Below are 13,680 nucleotides of genomic sequence, written 5' to 3' on the forward strand. Positions count from 1 at the left end.
TCCGCAGCTCAATGGAATACTGTTCTCCCCTATGGGCCGGTGCTCCTGCCTCACACCTAGCTCGGCTTCACGCTGTTGAAACCAAAGCTTTCAGAATCATTGGAATCTCCCGCGATGAAGCTATCTCCGAGGGCCTTTCACTCACTCACCACAGGCAGGTAGGTGGTCTTTCTGTCTTCTACTGACTCCTCTTCGGCCTTGCTCCCCCAGCTCTCTGTGCTTTGTCCCCCAAATATTCCTACAGGTCGCACAAGATCTGCCAGCAACCCTCTGATGGTTAAACTGCCGAAATCTAGACTCTCTGCTCACCTTCACTCTTTCATTCCTCTTTTCTCCCACCTCTGGAACAAACTCCCACACTCCCTTCAATCCCACTCCTCCCTCCAGGTCTTTAAAACAGCTGTTCACCACCATCTCTTATCTTCCCCCATCCAAAACCTTGATCTTTTCTACCCCCACTAATTCACCCCAGATCCACTTTGTTTGAAATTCCAACTTCTTTCCTGGAAGTCCTGACAGTGTCCATATGTTTTATACCTCTCCCACCCCCCCTTCCCATGCCTCCTCCCCCACCCCCCCCCAAAGCCCTCTCCCTCCCACATATCTCTCGATGTCCCTGCTCTCAAATGTTGTGTTTGTGTCCTTCCCCCTCTCTCCCCATCTTGTCTACCACTCCCCATGTTATATGTTTTACTAGCAGAAGTACCCGGCATTGCCGGGCGGGGGAGGAGGAGGGGAGGGGGAAGAGGAGGGGAGGGGAACGGGGGGAAGGGGGGAGGGGGGAGGGGAGGGGGAGGGGAGGGGGAAGGGGGGGGGGAAGAGGAGGGGAGGGGGAAGGGGGGGGAGGAGGAGGGGAGGGGGAAGAGGAGGGGAGGGGAACAGGGGGGAGGGGGAGGGGAAGGGGGAGGGGGGAGGGGAAGGGGGAGGGGAGGGTGTGGGGGTGCCCGGGGGAAGAAGGGCCCCTCCCCCCTCCCCTCCCCCCTTCCCCCTTCCCCTCCCACTCCCCCCCTTCCCCCTCCCCCCCCCCCGTTCCCCTTCCCTCTTCTTCCCCCTCCCCTCCTCCTCCCCCCTCCCCCCCGTTCCCCTCCCCTCCTCTTCCCCCTCCCCTCCTCCTCCCCCTTAACACCAGGGGGGTTGACTCAGCGTCATCCTACCGAGGTCGGCAAATTGAGTACCAGTTCACTGGTAATTCCCTGTGTGCCGCAAGAGGCGCCTAACAGGGTTGGCGGCACGAACCTGGAAGTCGGAACTCATTGTCGTCAAATAAATGTAGCATGTATGTTTCACTCTCTGTCACATGCCGTTGGTCCCATGTCAATCGGATGAAGTTGTAAAATTAACATTACGAAGTTTCTCTGGGACGTACTGATTCCGAATAATGAAGTTGAAAAATTAACGTTCCGAAATACGCTAATTACGCTAACAGAAGCGCTGGCGCTGCGAAGCGCTAGAGGGAGCGCTGCGCTCCCTCCCTTCGATTCCCTCCCTCTTCTGCTAGCGCTTCTGTGCTAATACGCTGATTTTAAAATCCGAAGGTTTTTAAAATTTAAGGTGTGCTGTAGTTACTCTGAGACGTACTGATTCCGAATATGCCTTTGGTTTTTCTCTGCGATGAGTAGTTCTCGAGTTATAAGAGGACAAACAAACGTACTTTACTGCTTTATATATATAGATGTGTCGGTTTGTCTTTCTGTGTGATTAATGTTAGCTCTTTCACGAGCCTCGATGTTGTATCAAAAAAAAAAGGAAAAAAAAAAAGGTAGTGCATGTGCGCATGAATGCGTGAAGGCTGTGCATGTGCGCATGAAGGCAGTGCATGTGCGTGTGAAGGCGGTCACTTGCGCGTGAAGGTGGTGCATGTGCGCATGAAGGCAGTGCGAGTAACAGGCATAGGCAGTGCATGTGCGTGTGAAGACCATGCGAGTGACACGTAAAAGCAGTGCGAGTGATAGGTGAAGGCGGTGCGTGTGTGCGTGAAGGCGTTGCGTGTGAAGGCCATGTGAAGGCGTTGCTTGCGAAGGAGTTGCGTGTGAAGGCGGTGCATGTGTGCATGAAGGCAGTGCATGTGCACGTGAATGCTGTGCATGTGCACATGAAGGCAGTGCATGTGCGTGTGAAGACTATGCGAGTAACAGGTAAAAGCAGTGCGAGTGATAGGTGTAGGGAGTGTGTGTGTGTGCGCGTGCAGGCAGTGTGAGTAACAGATGAAGGCAGTGCGTCTGCGTGTGGAGCACAAATCTAAGGATTGACGCCCGAAACATCAGCTTCAATTCTCCTTGCTTCCCACAGCGGTTTGCGTACTTCAGTCAATGAATGTCCTGTTGATTTCATCTATTGGTCAAAGCAGTTCGGCAAGTGTTGCCCTCTCCGAAAGATTGTTTTCTTCACAGAAGCCACAATAGACCATAGTTTTGCAATTTTCTTCTCACGTTTTCAACAACACAAATGGACAACAAGAGACGGAACATTTTGCCAACACACCTTGTGATCGTATGGCTGGTACGACTGAAACAGCTTGGACAACTCTCGTGTACGCTGTTTTTTCTGCCATGAAGAAAATATGATCAAGGATGAATAAGTCAATTCATTTTGGAAAGGGTTATGGCACTAACTGAGAGACAATAATCAAATTGTGCAAAGCAGGTCAGAAAAGGTAATTTAGCAAGTCTGGATGCAAGAACAAAATGAATATATCAAATTGTGTGAATATACTGTACAACTTAATGGCATGAAGGTCTGAGCCAAAGCACTACTCCTTCCCAAAAATCCAGTTTTTGGCCTTACCTCTAAAGCTGGAACCTGAGGCATTCGAGCGGCCGGGGTTCCAGGACGAGGGTAGAATTGGTTGATGAAGAGACTGGGGAATCGATATTGTCTCACGAGGTTCATAGTCGCTTCAAAGTCATCCTTCGTCTCACCAGGAAAGCCACAGATAATGTCAGTAGCAATCGTAAGGCCCGGAACTCTGTGTGACATCGGGTGATCACCTGTTACATTTTGTGGCTGAACAGATCGAAGCCCTTTTAAAAGGGTTGTGTATACTGTTGTTCTGTATTTTTGGATTAATATGCCAAATACAAAGGCTAATCCAGATGATTGTTTTCAGTGCTAATGGTAAATTTAGAGATAAAATGTTGGGAAATTAAGAGGCCATGGGATGGGTGGAGATATGGAGGGGTTACCAATAAGCTGGAAGGTTTAGCTGGGAGGATGGGAATGGTGGAAATTTATCCATCCGAAGGTGGGTGGGAGGTTTCATAAATGTCTCAATACAATAAAGATTTTGGGTTTCCACGTGGAAACTTCTCCCTATCCGGATGTAAACACAATCATGGGTTCGGCCTTCACAGTATCACTATTTACTGGGATTGGAAGGAGGAGGGGTTCCTCTGATGAAGAGGGGGAACGCACCAAACACAGATATACCTCATTTCCGATGGCAGTAAACACACATTAACTTTTAGTTAATAAAGTCCATTGTTTATCACCACCTCACCTAATTTTCCCCCCAAATTCTAAAAACGTTTCCTAAAGTATGGTCTTAATGTCAACCATGTAGCAAGCAATAAACCAAAACAGAATACTAAATAAAAACTAGCAAAATGATGACAAAATAATCTTCTCTAATGACCCAAATTATTCCCACGTTCTTGTGGGATTGGCGAGAGGAAGTTTTTCATCCAAGTCTCTCATGAACTGGCTGGCTAGGCCTGATGTTCGACTAAGTAGTTGGGGCAAGAATTTGGAATTTGGCCATGGTGCCGGCAATTGCTCGTCTACTCTTCGCGAAGGACATTGTATTATCTTTAACGTCCACCAACTAATGCAAGAAGATGGAACATCCTGGGTAACGGCCATTGGAGGGATGGCGAACACATTGATGAATCAACCCGCCTGTGAAACACTGGGATGACAGTTTATACGAGTAGCTGGGCCGAAATTTGAACCAAGGCTAGACAACTTAGTCAGTTCAGAATGATAAAAGAATAGAATACCGAAATGACAAACCTTTCAGTAAGAAAATTGACAATATGGCAGAAGTCGTTTACGCAATATTCCCGCTTCATTTCCATCAGCACTTCATCAGAACCGGATTGCACAGGTATATGAAGGAAAGAGTAAACACGAGGATGGGACAGGATCCTGGCCATTTCCTGCATGCAAATATCAACAAACGCAACACAAAGTGATACAAAAATAAAAGCACTGTACCATCTTCCAGGTGGCAGGTGACAATTGCACACAATAATCACGAGGTATTTCAATATGTCGGTATGATGTTTACAGTGCCTATAGAAAGTCCACACCCCCTTTAAAAATTGTCACCTTTTGTTGCTTTATAGCCTGCAATTAAATTACACATTAAATCAGACTTTTCCACCTTCATTTACACATCGTAACCCACAACTTCCAAGTGAAAAACAAATTCTACAAATTTCAGAAAATTAATTAAAAATACAAAACTAGAATATCTTGGTTGGATAAGTGTCCACCTGAGTTAATACCTGGTGGAAGCACCTTTGACAGCAATTACAGCTGTGAGTCTGTTGGGATAGGTCTCTACCAACTTTGCACACCTTGATTGGGCAATATTTGCCCATTATTCTGTAAAAAACTGTTCAAGCTCAGTCAAGTTGCTTGGGGAGCGTTGATGGACAGCAATCTTCAAGTCATGCCACAGATTTTCAATTGGATTTAGGTCGAGGCTCTGACTGGGCAACTCAAGAACATTCATCTTTGTGTTCCCTTAGCCACTCCAGTGTAGCTTTGGCCTATGGGTCGTCATCCTGAAAGGTACCACCACATGCTTCACAGTGGGGATGGTGTTCTTTGGATAATGTACGTGTTGGGTTTGTGCCAAACGTAACATTTTGCATTTTGGCCAAAAAGTTCCATCTTGGTTTCATCAGATCACAAAATGTTTTGCCACATGGGTTCAGAATCTCCGGAGTGGTTTTTGCATACCTCAAATGGGACTCAAGGTGGGCTTTTTGAGTAATGGCTTCCTTCCTGCCACCCTACCGTACAGGCCAGATTTGGGAGTGCTTGGGATATTGTTGTGACCTCTGACCTTTGACGTCATGAGCCCAAAATCTAATCGGTTCATCTTTACCTCATTATACATACCTGCACCAAGTTTGACTAAGATCCCTTCAGCTGTTTCCAAGTTATCGCGGTAACGAAAACCTATCACGGACGGACGGACGGACGGACAACCTAAAAGCACAATAACGACGAAGTCGCTGGAGGAATAAAAATACATTTCGTGGGTTATAGTTTTGCATGAAACGATATCAACACCAATTTCCTATGACAGAAAGCTATGAATATGACTCCACTTCTGCTGCATTAGTTACCTCCAGGTGTTCCAAGATGTATGGAGGATTAGTCATGCCGAGTCGGAGCATTGCTCCATCCGGCACGGTATCCACAAGTTGCCAAAGAAGGCTGGGTAAGTCCATGCCGATGTCTCTCCCATAGGCACCGGTATCCTCACTGGTCAGCCACACTTCACACACACCCTCTGCGACCAGGATAAAATTATTAAAACTCAACGCTTATCCACGAGAATATTCTTACCCCTCGAGATAAGGGCTCAATGTGAAACAGCTGTATTGTTAAGATGTGTTTATGGCTGAAAAGCTTGCTTGTGCAACGCTTCTTGATGCGTAAAGCTTTAAATTATTTTTCTTTCAGTTTGAAGCCAGTGGAAGACACGTGGTTCGTTCACTCCTAAAGGGACATACTGTTGATCGGAATGTGCTTCTGATTGTTCAACGATTGTACGACACTGTGGTGTAAATTACTGTGCATGTGCAGGGAAGGCAGGTGTGTTACAAGTCCATTCAGTAATAGAGACCCAATAATTTCTAGTAATTTCCAAATATCACTGTGTAGTTCTTCTTCTTCGTGTGAACGTTTGCTTGTCATGGTTTCACATAGGCAACTTCCGGAATTTACCTCTATGCAGACGCAGTTTTGCCTCCCAAGGCAGCGCTTAGTAGGACCAGGTTTTCGACCACAAATTCAGGAAATCATACAAAATTTGCACTCAAACAGGAAATGACAATGTTAGTTTTATTCCTGAATTTAAAAAACAATGTACAATAACTGTCAAATCCCACTATTGAGAGCCGCTTGCCACGGCACCACTGGTATGATGATTGGCTATTAAACTGGCATTTTGTGAGTACCGTACTGTATTTTTGTTGTGAAACGAATGTTCTAAGGCTGCAACGCACATGCCACACAGCACGCGACAACGCAGGATGCAAACGAAACAAACACAGCTACTGAGTTTGGTGGAAGTGCCGTCCTTGGGCATTCTGGGTACTAGTGATGTCACATCAATGGCGCTGCCTTTCTCGTCACACTCAGCGGGGCATTTCCTCAGGAGGTATTTCCTCCTCACCATGGATGCCTAACGATGGGGATTGTCCGTGCGCTTACCTTTTAAATGCCAAACGTCAAGCAAGGAAGCAGCACGTACCATTTTTAAAGTCTTTGGTATGACTCGGACAGGGTTTGTACCGCCAACCTCCCAGACTCGGCGTGGATGCTCCAACCATTACACCACCTAGGCTGTTAGTTTTTAACCAGGTAGTTTCAGCTTTTAACCGTTCAAATCTAGTTTTTATGTGCCATTTGCCACAAATTGCCATAAAAAAAACCCCGATTTCAATGAATCTTTGTTAACAACTATTTGCCAAAAAATTTCGCACTTGTCCTTACCTCTGTAATTTTGAAGTGATTTGCAAAACAATTGGCCATTTCGTAAAGGTAGGCAAGTCTGTTGTAAGTCTCTGATATATTAGTATATCTGCTTTGTGTTTGAATTTGAGCGATACAGTGAGACATGGGGTTATCCAGTTATCTGTCTAATAGAAACGTTTTATTCCCAGACTTACTCGTCTCCCTGCCTGATTATTCCTGCCACATCAGCATCTCCCTTTCCAAACTGTCCCCCCAATCCATATGGAATATCTCTGGATCCATTCCCTCCCTGTAGTGTGGTGTGTGTGTGTGGTCTAAGGCCATCCCAACTGAGACCATTCCAGCTAGCTTTGCATTGGATGAAACACCATTGAACATTATATTGCTGCTGAGACCCTTTGCAACGTTTTAGGCATCACCCGATTTGTTTGATTCCCAACTCATTCACTTTCCCTCACCCCCTGATTTTATAATTTCCAATTTCCCCTCAAACTTTTCCTGCTCTTCCTCTACTCCAATGGCTCCTCATATCATGTATTCTTGATAGTTCATGTCAGCATCTCTAGTGGATTTCAGGGAACCATCAAGATGCTGCCATATCTGGTAGTACACAATCTCTTTCACCGACTAGTCCAGCATCTCATATTTAGGCATAGATAGTGCCTGAAAGTTATTTCTCAACACTTCACTCTCTTTTCTCAACACCTTAGTTTAAACCATCACACCTCAAGCTATCTTTCCCAACATTCTCCTCCATAGTACAGATTCATATGGTGAGGCAATTGCCAGAAAGCAGCTTGCCTTTATCTCCTGAAACACCAACCCCAACAATGGGATCCTGCAGTTTCCCCATAAAACTGGCACCTTGTGTTTCTGTCCGAAGATGCCACAGAGCTTGACCTGAGGTCTGAACTTGTAAGTCTCTCAGCATCCACAAAAAATTGAAGGCAGCTTTTTTATACAAGGGTCTACATTCCTAGAGGAGTGAAATGACAAAGGACAGCAGGTTTACAAACTACCAACGGCTATGAGGGGGGAGGGGAAATAGGAGGAGGTGGTTGATATACACAAGGAGAAGAGGAGGAATAACACAAAAATGAATACAACAATGGTCCGGAGAGGAACAAAATGGGAATAATCACTGTGTACAAAAGACAGTAGATGTACATGTGCACGAGGCAGCGGAGGGCAGCGTATTTGAGAGACAAAGTGCATGGAACGAGACACTGAACACAAAGAGATGATGGCATAATCAGGAAAACAGAGGGATGAATGAATGCAGATGGGGAACCAGTCGGGACTTTGCGGAGAGGAGGGGTTGGGGGGCGGGGGGGGAGGGTTCCATAGGAATGTGTGTGACCTGAGTGGCTTGGTGAGGGCAGAGGTAGGAGATGGCAGGGGGAGCAAACACAGATGTAAGGTTTTATAAAACAGAGAGAGAGAGCCCACTAACTTATCGCCGGTGGGACAGTGACGGTCTTTGGGAATCCTATGATGTGAAAGGCCTTGTTTACAACCACCTCAAATGAGCAAGCTGGGAATCAGGACCACCAGCCCTGAGCGTGGAGCAATACTCCATGGAGTTACACATGAAAGTCTTGCACACAAAGATGACCTCTGTGCGGCTCAGCAATGCACTAACTCGATGAAGAATACCCAGATGGCGAATGGTCTTTGATGCTAGCTCAGTGATGTGATACCCCCAAAAAAGGTTAAGGCAGAGAGTGAAGCCAATGAGTTCCAGGAACTGCACCTATTCCAGTGGCTGTTCACAGAAATGGATTGGATAGTATGATTGTCTATTCTTGTGGAGAAACAGCTTGAGCGTGTGTTACCTTCCAGCATCTATCTATAATTCCAGTAATCTCTGTGTGTATGTTTGTATGTTTGTATGTTTGTATGTCTGTATGTCTGTGACCGCTGTTTCTCGACAACCACGGGTCCGATATACTTTAAACTTGCCAGGTATATTGCTGGGGACCCGAGGATGTGCCTTTTCAAGGTTTCATATTAATCGGAGAAGTAGTTACCGAGCTATGTCCAAAAAACGATTCAACCAATCAGAGAGCAGCGAGCTATCACGTGTGCCGAACGTGGCGAACAGACTCTGCCTCGGACGGCACATTTGAGAGCGTATTCATTTATTTCACGTTGGAAAACTATGTTGCCGTTAAACTATGTTTTAAAACTAATTAAAACTAATTTGCGATTCATCGTAACTGCGATTTGCGACCTTCCGGACAGTGAAGACTGCACTTCCGGCAGCCAATCACAGAACGCGTTGTTGCGTAGGCGTGGCCGATGTGAGAGCGAGCCGAGCCGAGCGCGTGCGCCATTACGGTTCGTAATTCGATTTCTTCCGGAGAAAATAATAATTTCTCGATTTCTTATGCGCATTATTTCTCCCAATTCAGTCAGAGCGAAGGGCGGAAGCGAAGAGCGTTGTTTTTTTTGTTTACGGGCGTACGGGCGGGGTAGAGCGTAAGGGTAGCGTTTTTTTTTTTTTTTGGCAAGGAACGGGCACCCACGTACGGGCATGCCCTAGTTGAACATAATGTTCCAAGTAGCTGACGAGTGGCTTCTCTTGCCCAGCCAGATCTAACGAAGAGGATTCATTCAGCAGTGGCTGGCCCTCATAACAGCAATGTTCTACATGGTGATATCATAGGCAGAATAGTAAAGTTGTTTTTCAAGAGAATCAGACAGATTGAGAGTCTTTAAATCAAGGCAAATCTCACGTTTTTATCTTGTTGGTCAGGAATGATCATCAAATTGACCCACCCAGCTATTTCCATGGTCAGTCACTGGGCTGTTAGCAAAGATGGCTTCCAAAGCCCGCTGCGGACTAGGCATTCTTCATCATTCAAGTATTTTGTTTTGGAAAAATCAGAACTACTCCAAGCCTACAATACCTTTGTCTGTAGCTCAATGGAGTAATGGTCTCTCCTAATGGCTGGTGCCCCAGCATCACAGTCTCTCGATCCTGGATTCTGTAAAATCTAAAGCTGTTGGATTTATTGAGCATCCCTGCAATGAGGACAAAGCACAAGGCCAGTTGCTTTCACATCGCAGGCAGGTGGGTGGCCTCTATTTATAGCCGTTCCTCCAGTCTAGCTGCATCTGCTCTCTCTTCTCCAAGACGCATGTGTTCTTCTAATAACCTCCTCCTAGTTAAACTTCCAAAGCCCAGGCTTTCTGCACATCCCAACTTGTTTCATCCTCTTTACTCCTATTTATGGAACTGCCTTCTGGAAACTGCTCAATCACACTCTTCCCTCCATTTAGGTAAGCAGTGCACCACCATATCATGCAATTCTCCATTTCTACCTACGATTTTATTTAACCCTGTTGACCATACCTAACTAACTAAACTCCCTTCCTTGCAGGTTACTGTATTTCCACTCCTCTTCTTTCTTATTACCTTTACTTGTGTCTAACTGTACTAGCCCACTGTCATTTTTATAATTGCCATTTTACGTTGCCATTTTACCCTCTCTCTCTCTCTTCTCCCTCTTCCATAAGCCCAATTTTGTGTACAAGAAATAAACGTGGGAGACTTCCAGCCAGAGTGTTGCAAATGGCAAGCATACTCACCCTGAAAAGATTGTTGCATTCTCTCAATAAGTTGATCTGGAGGGTAGCTGGCAAGCTGACCACGAGCATGCTTTGTCTTGCAGTATGTGCAGGCATTTAAACACCTGCACATCTCACACATCAACATCAAATCTATCAATTTAGCAATGAAAATGAATAATGGAGGTTGCTTTACACAAGTCAACATCTCTGAGACGATCTATTGTTGAAACCATCCTGAGACAACAAACAACAACAACATGCATTTTAAGGCCATTTTCCCTGCTAAAGCGGGGGTTAGCCTTGCGGTCCCCATGCCAATCTTCTCCATTTGCTTTTTTTTGAGAAGGCTGTTTGCAAAGGCTGAAGAAGGCTGCTTCTCCATTTGCAAAAATTGCATTTTTGAGAAGGCTGTTTTGGGTGGGGATTTCACGCCTACTCTACTTTTTATTTTAATCTTGAGTTACAGGAGAAACGCAACACAAATAGTAATTTGGGATGAACTGCTGAAAAAAAAAAAACCCGACCCAAAACAAAAGGAAGGAGAATAGGCTAGGTCCGGGTGAGATTATTTATCTGGGCTCGAACTGCTGAAAGATTTATGTCATTGAGAAAGCAGAGGGAGTTTGATGCAGGTCCCTGCAAAAATAGGACAGGACAGAAATGGCAGAAAGACAAAAGAAAAGGATGTCCTGTAAAGAACAATTATGGGAAACCAGGAAAAACCTAGAACAGCACTCGGTAGAGCGCAAACCTCTGCCAGGCTGAACACGTTTTTATGCTTTGTATACCACCTACAGGCCAGATCTGGATCCGGAACTGAACCAAAATAGAATCGGCTTGTTCTCGTCACCTCCAACTCATCCACCTAGTTTTGTCAAATTTTCATCCACAACCTTTTGAAATGTCATGTGATGTATGGTTTTTGGCCCGATCTCTTATTGGTGAAGAATCACAAAATTCTCCGATCCGGATCTTCACCAAAATCTAATCACTTCAACCTTGTCACAAACCCAACTTGTCCACTACGTTTCATCCGAATCATTTCATAACTTTGTGATACATCCTGCTCACAGACAAACAAATAGACAGACAGTAAGAAAGACAAAGAGACAAAAAGAAAACAGGGAAGTAAAACTGGTTTTCATCACACAATTTTAATTTCAACACAAAAATTTTATTTTTTAAATGAGAAAATAAATAAATAAACGAATGCGTATGGGCTGACAGGTTAATGTTCCCATCTGAACCCCTGATTCATAATGTGGTGAAACCCAGGTTTTAATCCCATATACCTGATGCATTTGTTCATCGGGCACCTTATAATTCGACATGACATGTCATGTCCTTGTTGTGCATGTGATACATGTACTCGTACAAGCTCTCCCATGAGCCTTATCTTCTATTTATATATATAAAAGAAAGTTTTTGTTTGTTTGTTTGTTTGTTTGTTTGTCTGCACGCGCTAATCTCCTGAATGGTGAAAGATAGGAGGAAACCTCTGAAACAAAAAATGTTGGGACGGGCCCCGGGAAGGTTATAGGCTAGGTGGCGAGGCCGGTCGAGGCCACCTCAGCCGGGCTGGGCCCATTTCGCAATTAAAAGCTGAGCTGAATTATAGTAGTCAATCTTCTACGGCTGCGAGTAAAAGCTGAATTATAGTAGTAAATTCATTCAAAAAGAACCCAAAATGTCGGGACGGGCCCTGGGAAGGTTATAGGCTAGGTGGCGAGGCCGGTTGAGGCCGCTTCGGCCGGGCTGGGCCCATTTCGCAATTAAAAGCTGAGCTGAATTATACTAGTCAATCTTCTACGGCCACGAGTAAAAGCTGAATTATAGTAGTAAATGAACGAAATGCGGCCGCGGCCGGATAGTCAAACTCCGCTGCTTCGCAAGGCCGCGTTTTATTCCTTTTTTAGCACAGAATATTAAATTCATTCAAAAAGAACCCGGGGCAACGTCGGGTGCATTCAGCTAGTATGACTATAAAATAAAAAAAACATCAAATTCTCAATTTGGGCATTTTTCAAAGGTTGCTTGGGTTGTGGCAAAGAAACTATTGTTGTGATTTTTTTTTGTTACATTAAGGCTTACCCTGTATTGATTGAGATTATCTCAATTAGTGGGTTGCGGCGGATCTTTGGCAGATCGAGGCGAGCACCCCCGACTCTTTGACCATTCACTTTCTTCTTTCCAAACAACCTCACCATGTGCCCTGGGAAAGCAAAGTTTGGTCTCTGTGAGCATCAACAGGATGATTTTTAGAAACGAAAAACAGGGCAAAATGTACACCTGGTGAAAAAGGACTGTATTGTCATCATCACAGTCATCAGGTGAACCAATAGAGAGAAGAAAGCGTCAAGCAAACAAGCTGCAATGACCGCAGATTTGAACTCCATTTTTAGCACAGTGAGGTCATAGGTTAACTCCTCAGACGCACACTCCATGAGCATTAGACGATGTTTAAAATAAAATGCAGAACGCTAATATGGAACAGGTATTTCTGAGGTTGCAGAGCATAGCCGCACACTATTTGATGCCATGACTTTGACTGAGGTCATGGCTATATATAACAAAGAGCAGAAGCAACTACGAGCGCGAGTGCGAGTGTGAGTACCAATGATTGAGAGTGTCACTTTTCATGTGACAAAATGATTGACCATCTCTGTCACTGCTTCTGTGAGAGCTGCTTTAAGAGCCCGAGTATGACATAACCTATTAATCTGACTGTCGGTAATCTGTTGCCCATTCTGAAAACATTTATTAAATGTTTCTCACAAATGAATGGTTCACAAGTCTCACCTTTCAGAGTTTCTTCCACCACCTCCACAACACGATCGATTTGCTGCACCTGAACACAATTTAAAACAAATTCAAACCCAGAAACCGAATGCAGAGGAATTGACAGAAATATTATCAGCAATATCTGTAATGAAGCTATTTCCTCCAGGAAACAAAATGCCTGACAATGTAACATCACTCAGAGCCTTAAATATCCACCCAAATGAATGTATCCGATGTTGATGTTGCTGCTCTTTTTGGTCAAGTTACTCCTTAAGTAAAAGGATGGCAAAATCAACTAGAACGGCACTCGGTAGAGAGCATACCTCCGCCAGGCTGAACGGTTTACATTTTGTATCCCACTGATAGGTCAGATCTGGATCTGGACCTGAACCAAAATCTGATCGGCTTGTTCTTGTCATCTACCCAACTCATCCACCAAGTTTTGTCATAAGTCATCCACAACCTTTTGAAATATCATGCTATATATCGTTTTTGGCCCCATCACTCAATGGCGAAGAATCAATTGAAAAATAAAAAATGCTCATATCGGATTCGATCTTCACCAAAATCGAATCAATTCTCCCTTGTCACACACAACCTGTCCACCAA

The 13,680-nt window shown here is 44.8% G+C and overlaps 1 protein-coding gene across 4 annotated transcripts in view; it reads right to left on the reverse strand.

Annotated features, from left to right (window-relative positions):
* The window catches only part of CDKAL1 (CDKAL1 threonylcarbamoyladenosine tRNA methylthiotransferase), a 612,415-nt gene that overhangs the window by 32,324 nt on the left and 566,411 nt on the right, over positions 1–13,680 (reverse strand). For all 4 annotated transcript variants that reach the window (XM_078787090.1, XM_078787091.1, XM_068131113.2 and 1 more), the window contains 7 exons: positions 13,090–13,138; positions 12,382–12,502; positions 10,309–10,412; positions 5,358–5,524; positions 4,009–4,154; positions 2,785–2,965; positions 2,482–2,544 (listed from right to left, as the gene is read on the reverse strand). In XM_078787090.1, the coding sequence (XP_078643216.1) occupies positions 2,482–2,544; positions 2,785–2,965; positions 4,009–4,154; positions 5,358–5,524; positions 10,309–10,412; positions 12,382–12,502; positions 13,090–13,138 (831 nt within the window). The remainder of the gene's footprint in view (positions 1–2,481; positions 2,545–2,784; positions 2,966–4,008; positions 4,155–5,357; positions 5,525–10,308; positions 10,413–12,381; positions 12,503–13,089; positions 13,139–13,680) is intronic.

Source organism: Myxine glutinosa, chromosome 11 (genome assembly GCF_964187855.1).
Source record: "Myxine glutinosa chromosome 11, kmMyxGlut1.1, whole genome shotgun sequence".
NCBI lineage: Eukaryota > Metazoa > Chordata > Myxini > Myxiniformes > Myxinidae > Myxine > Myxine glutinosa.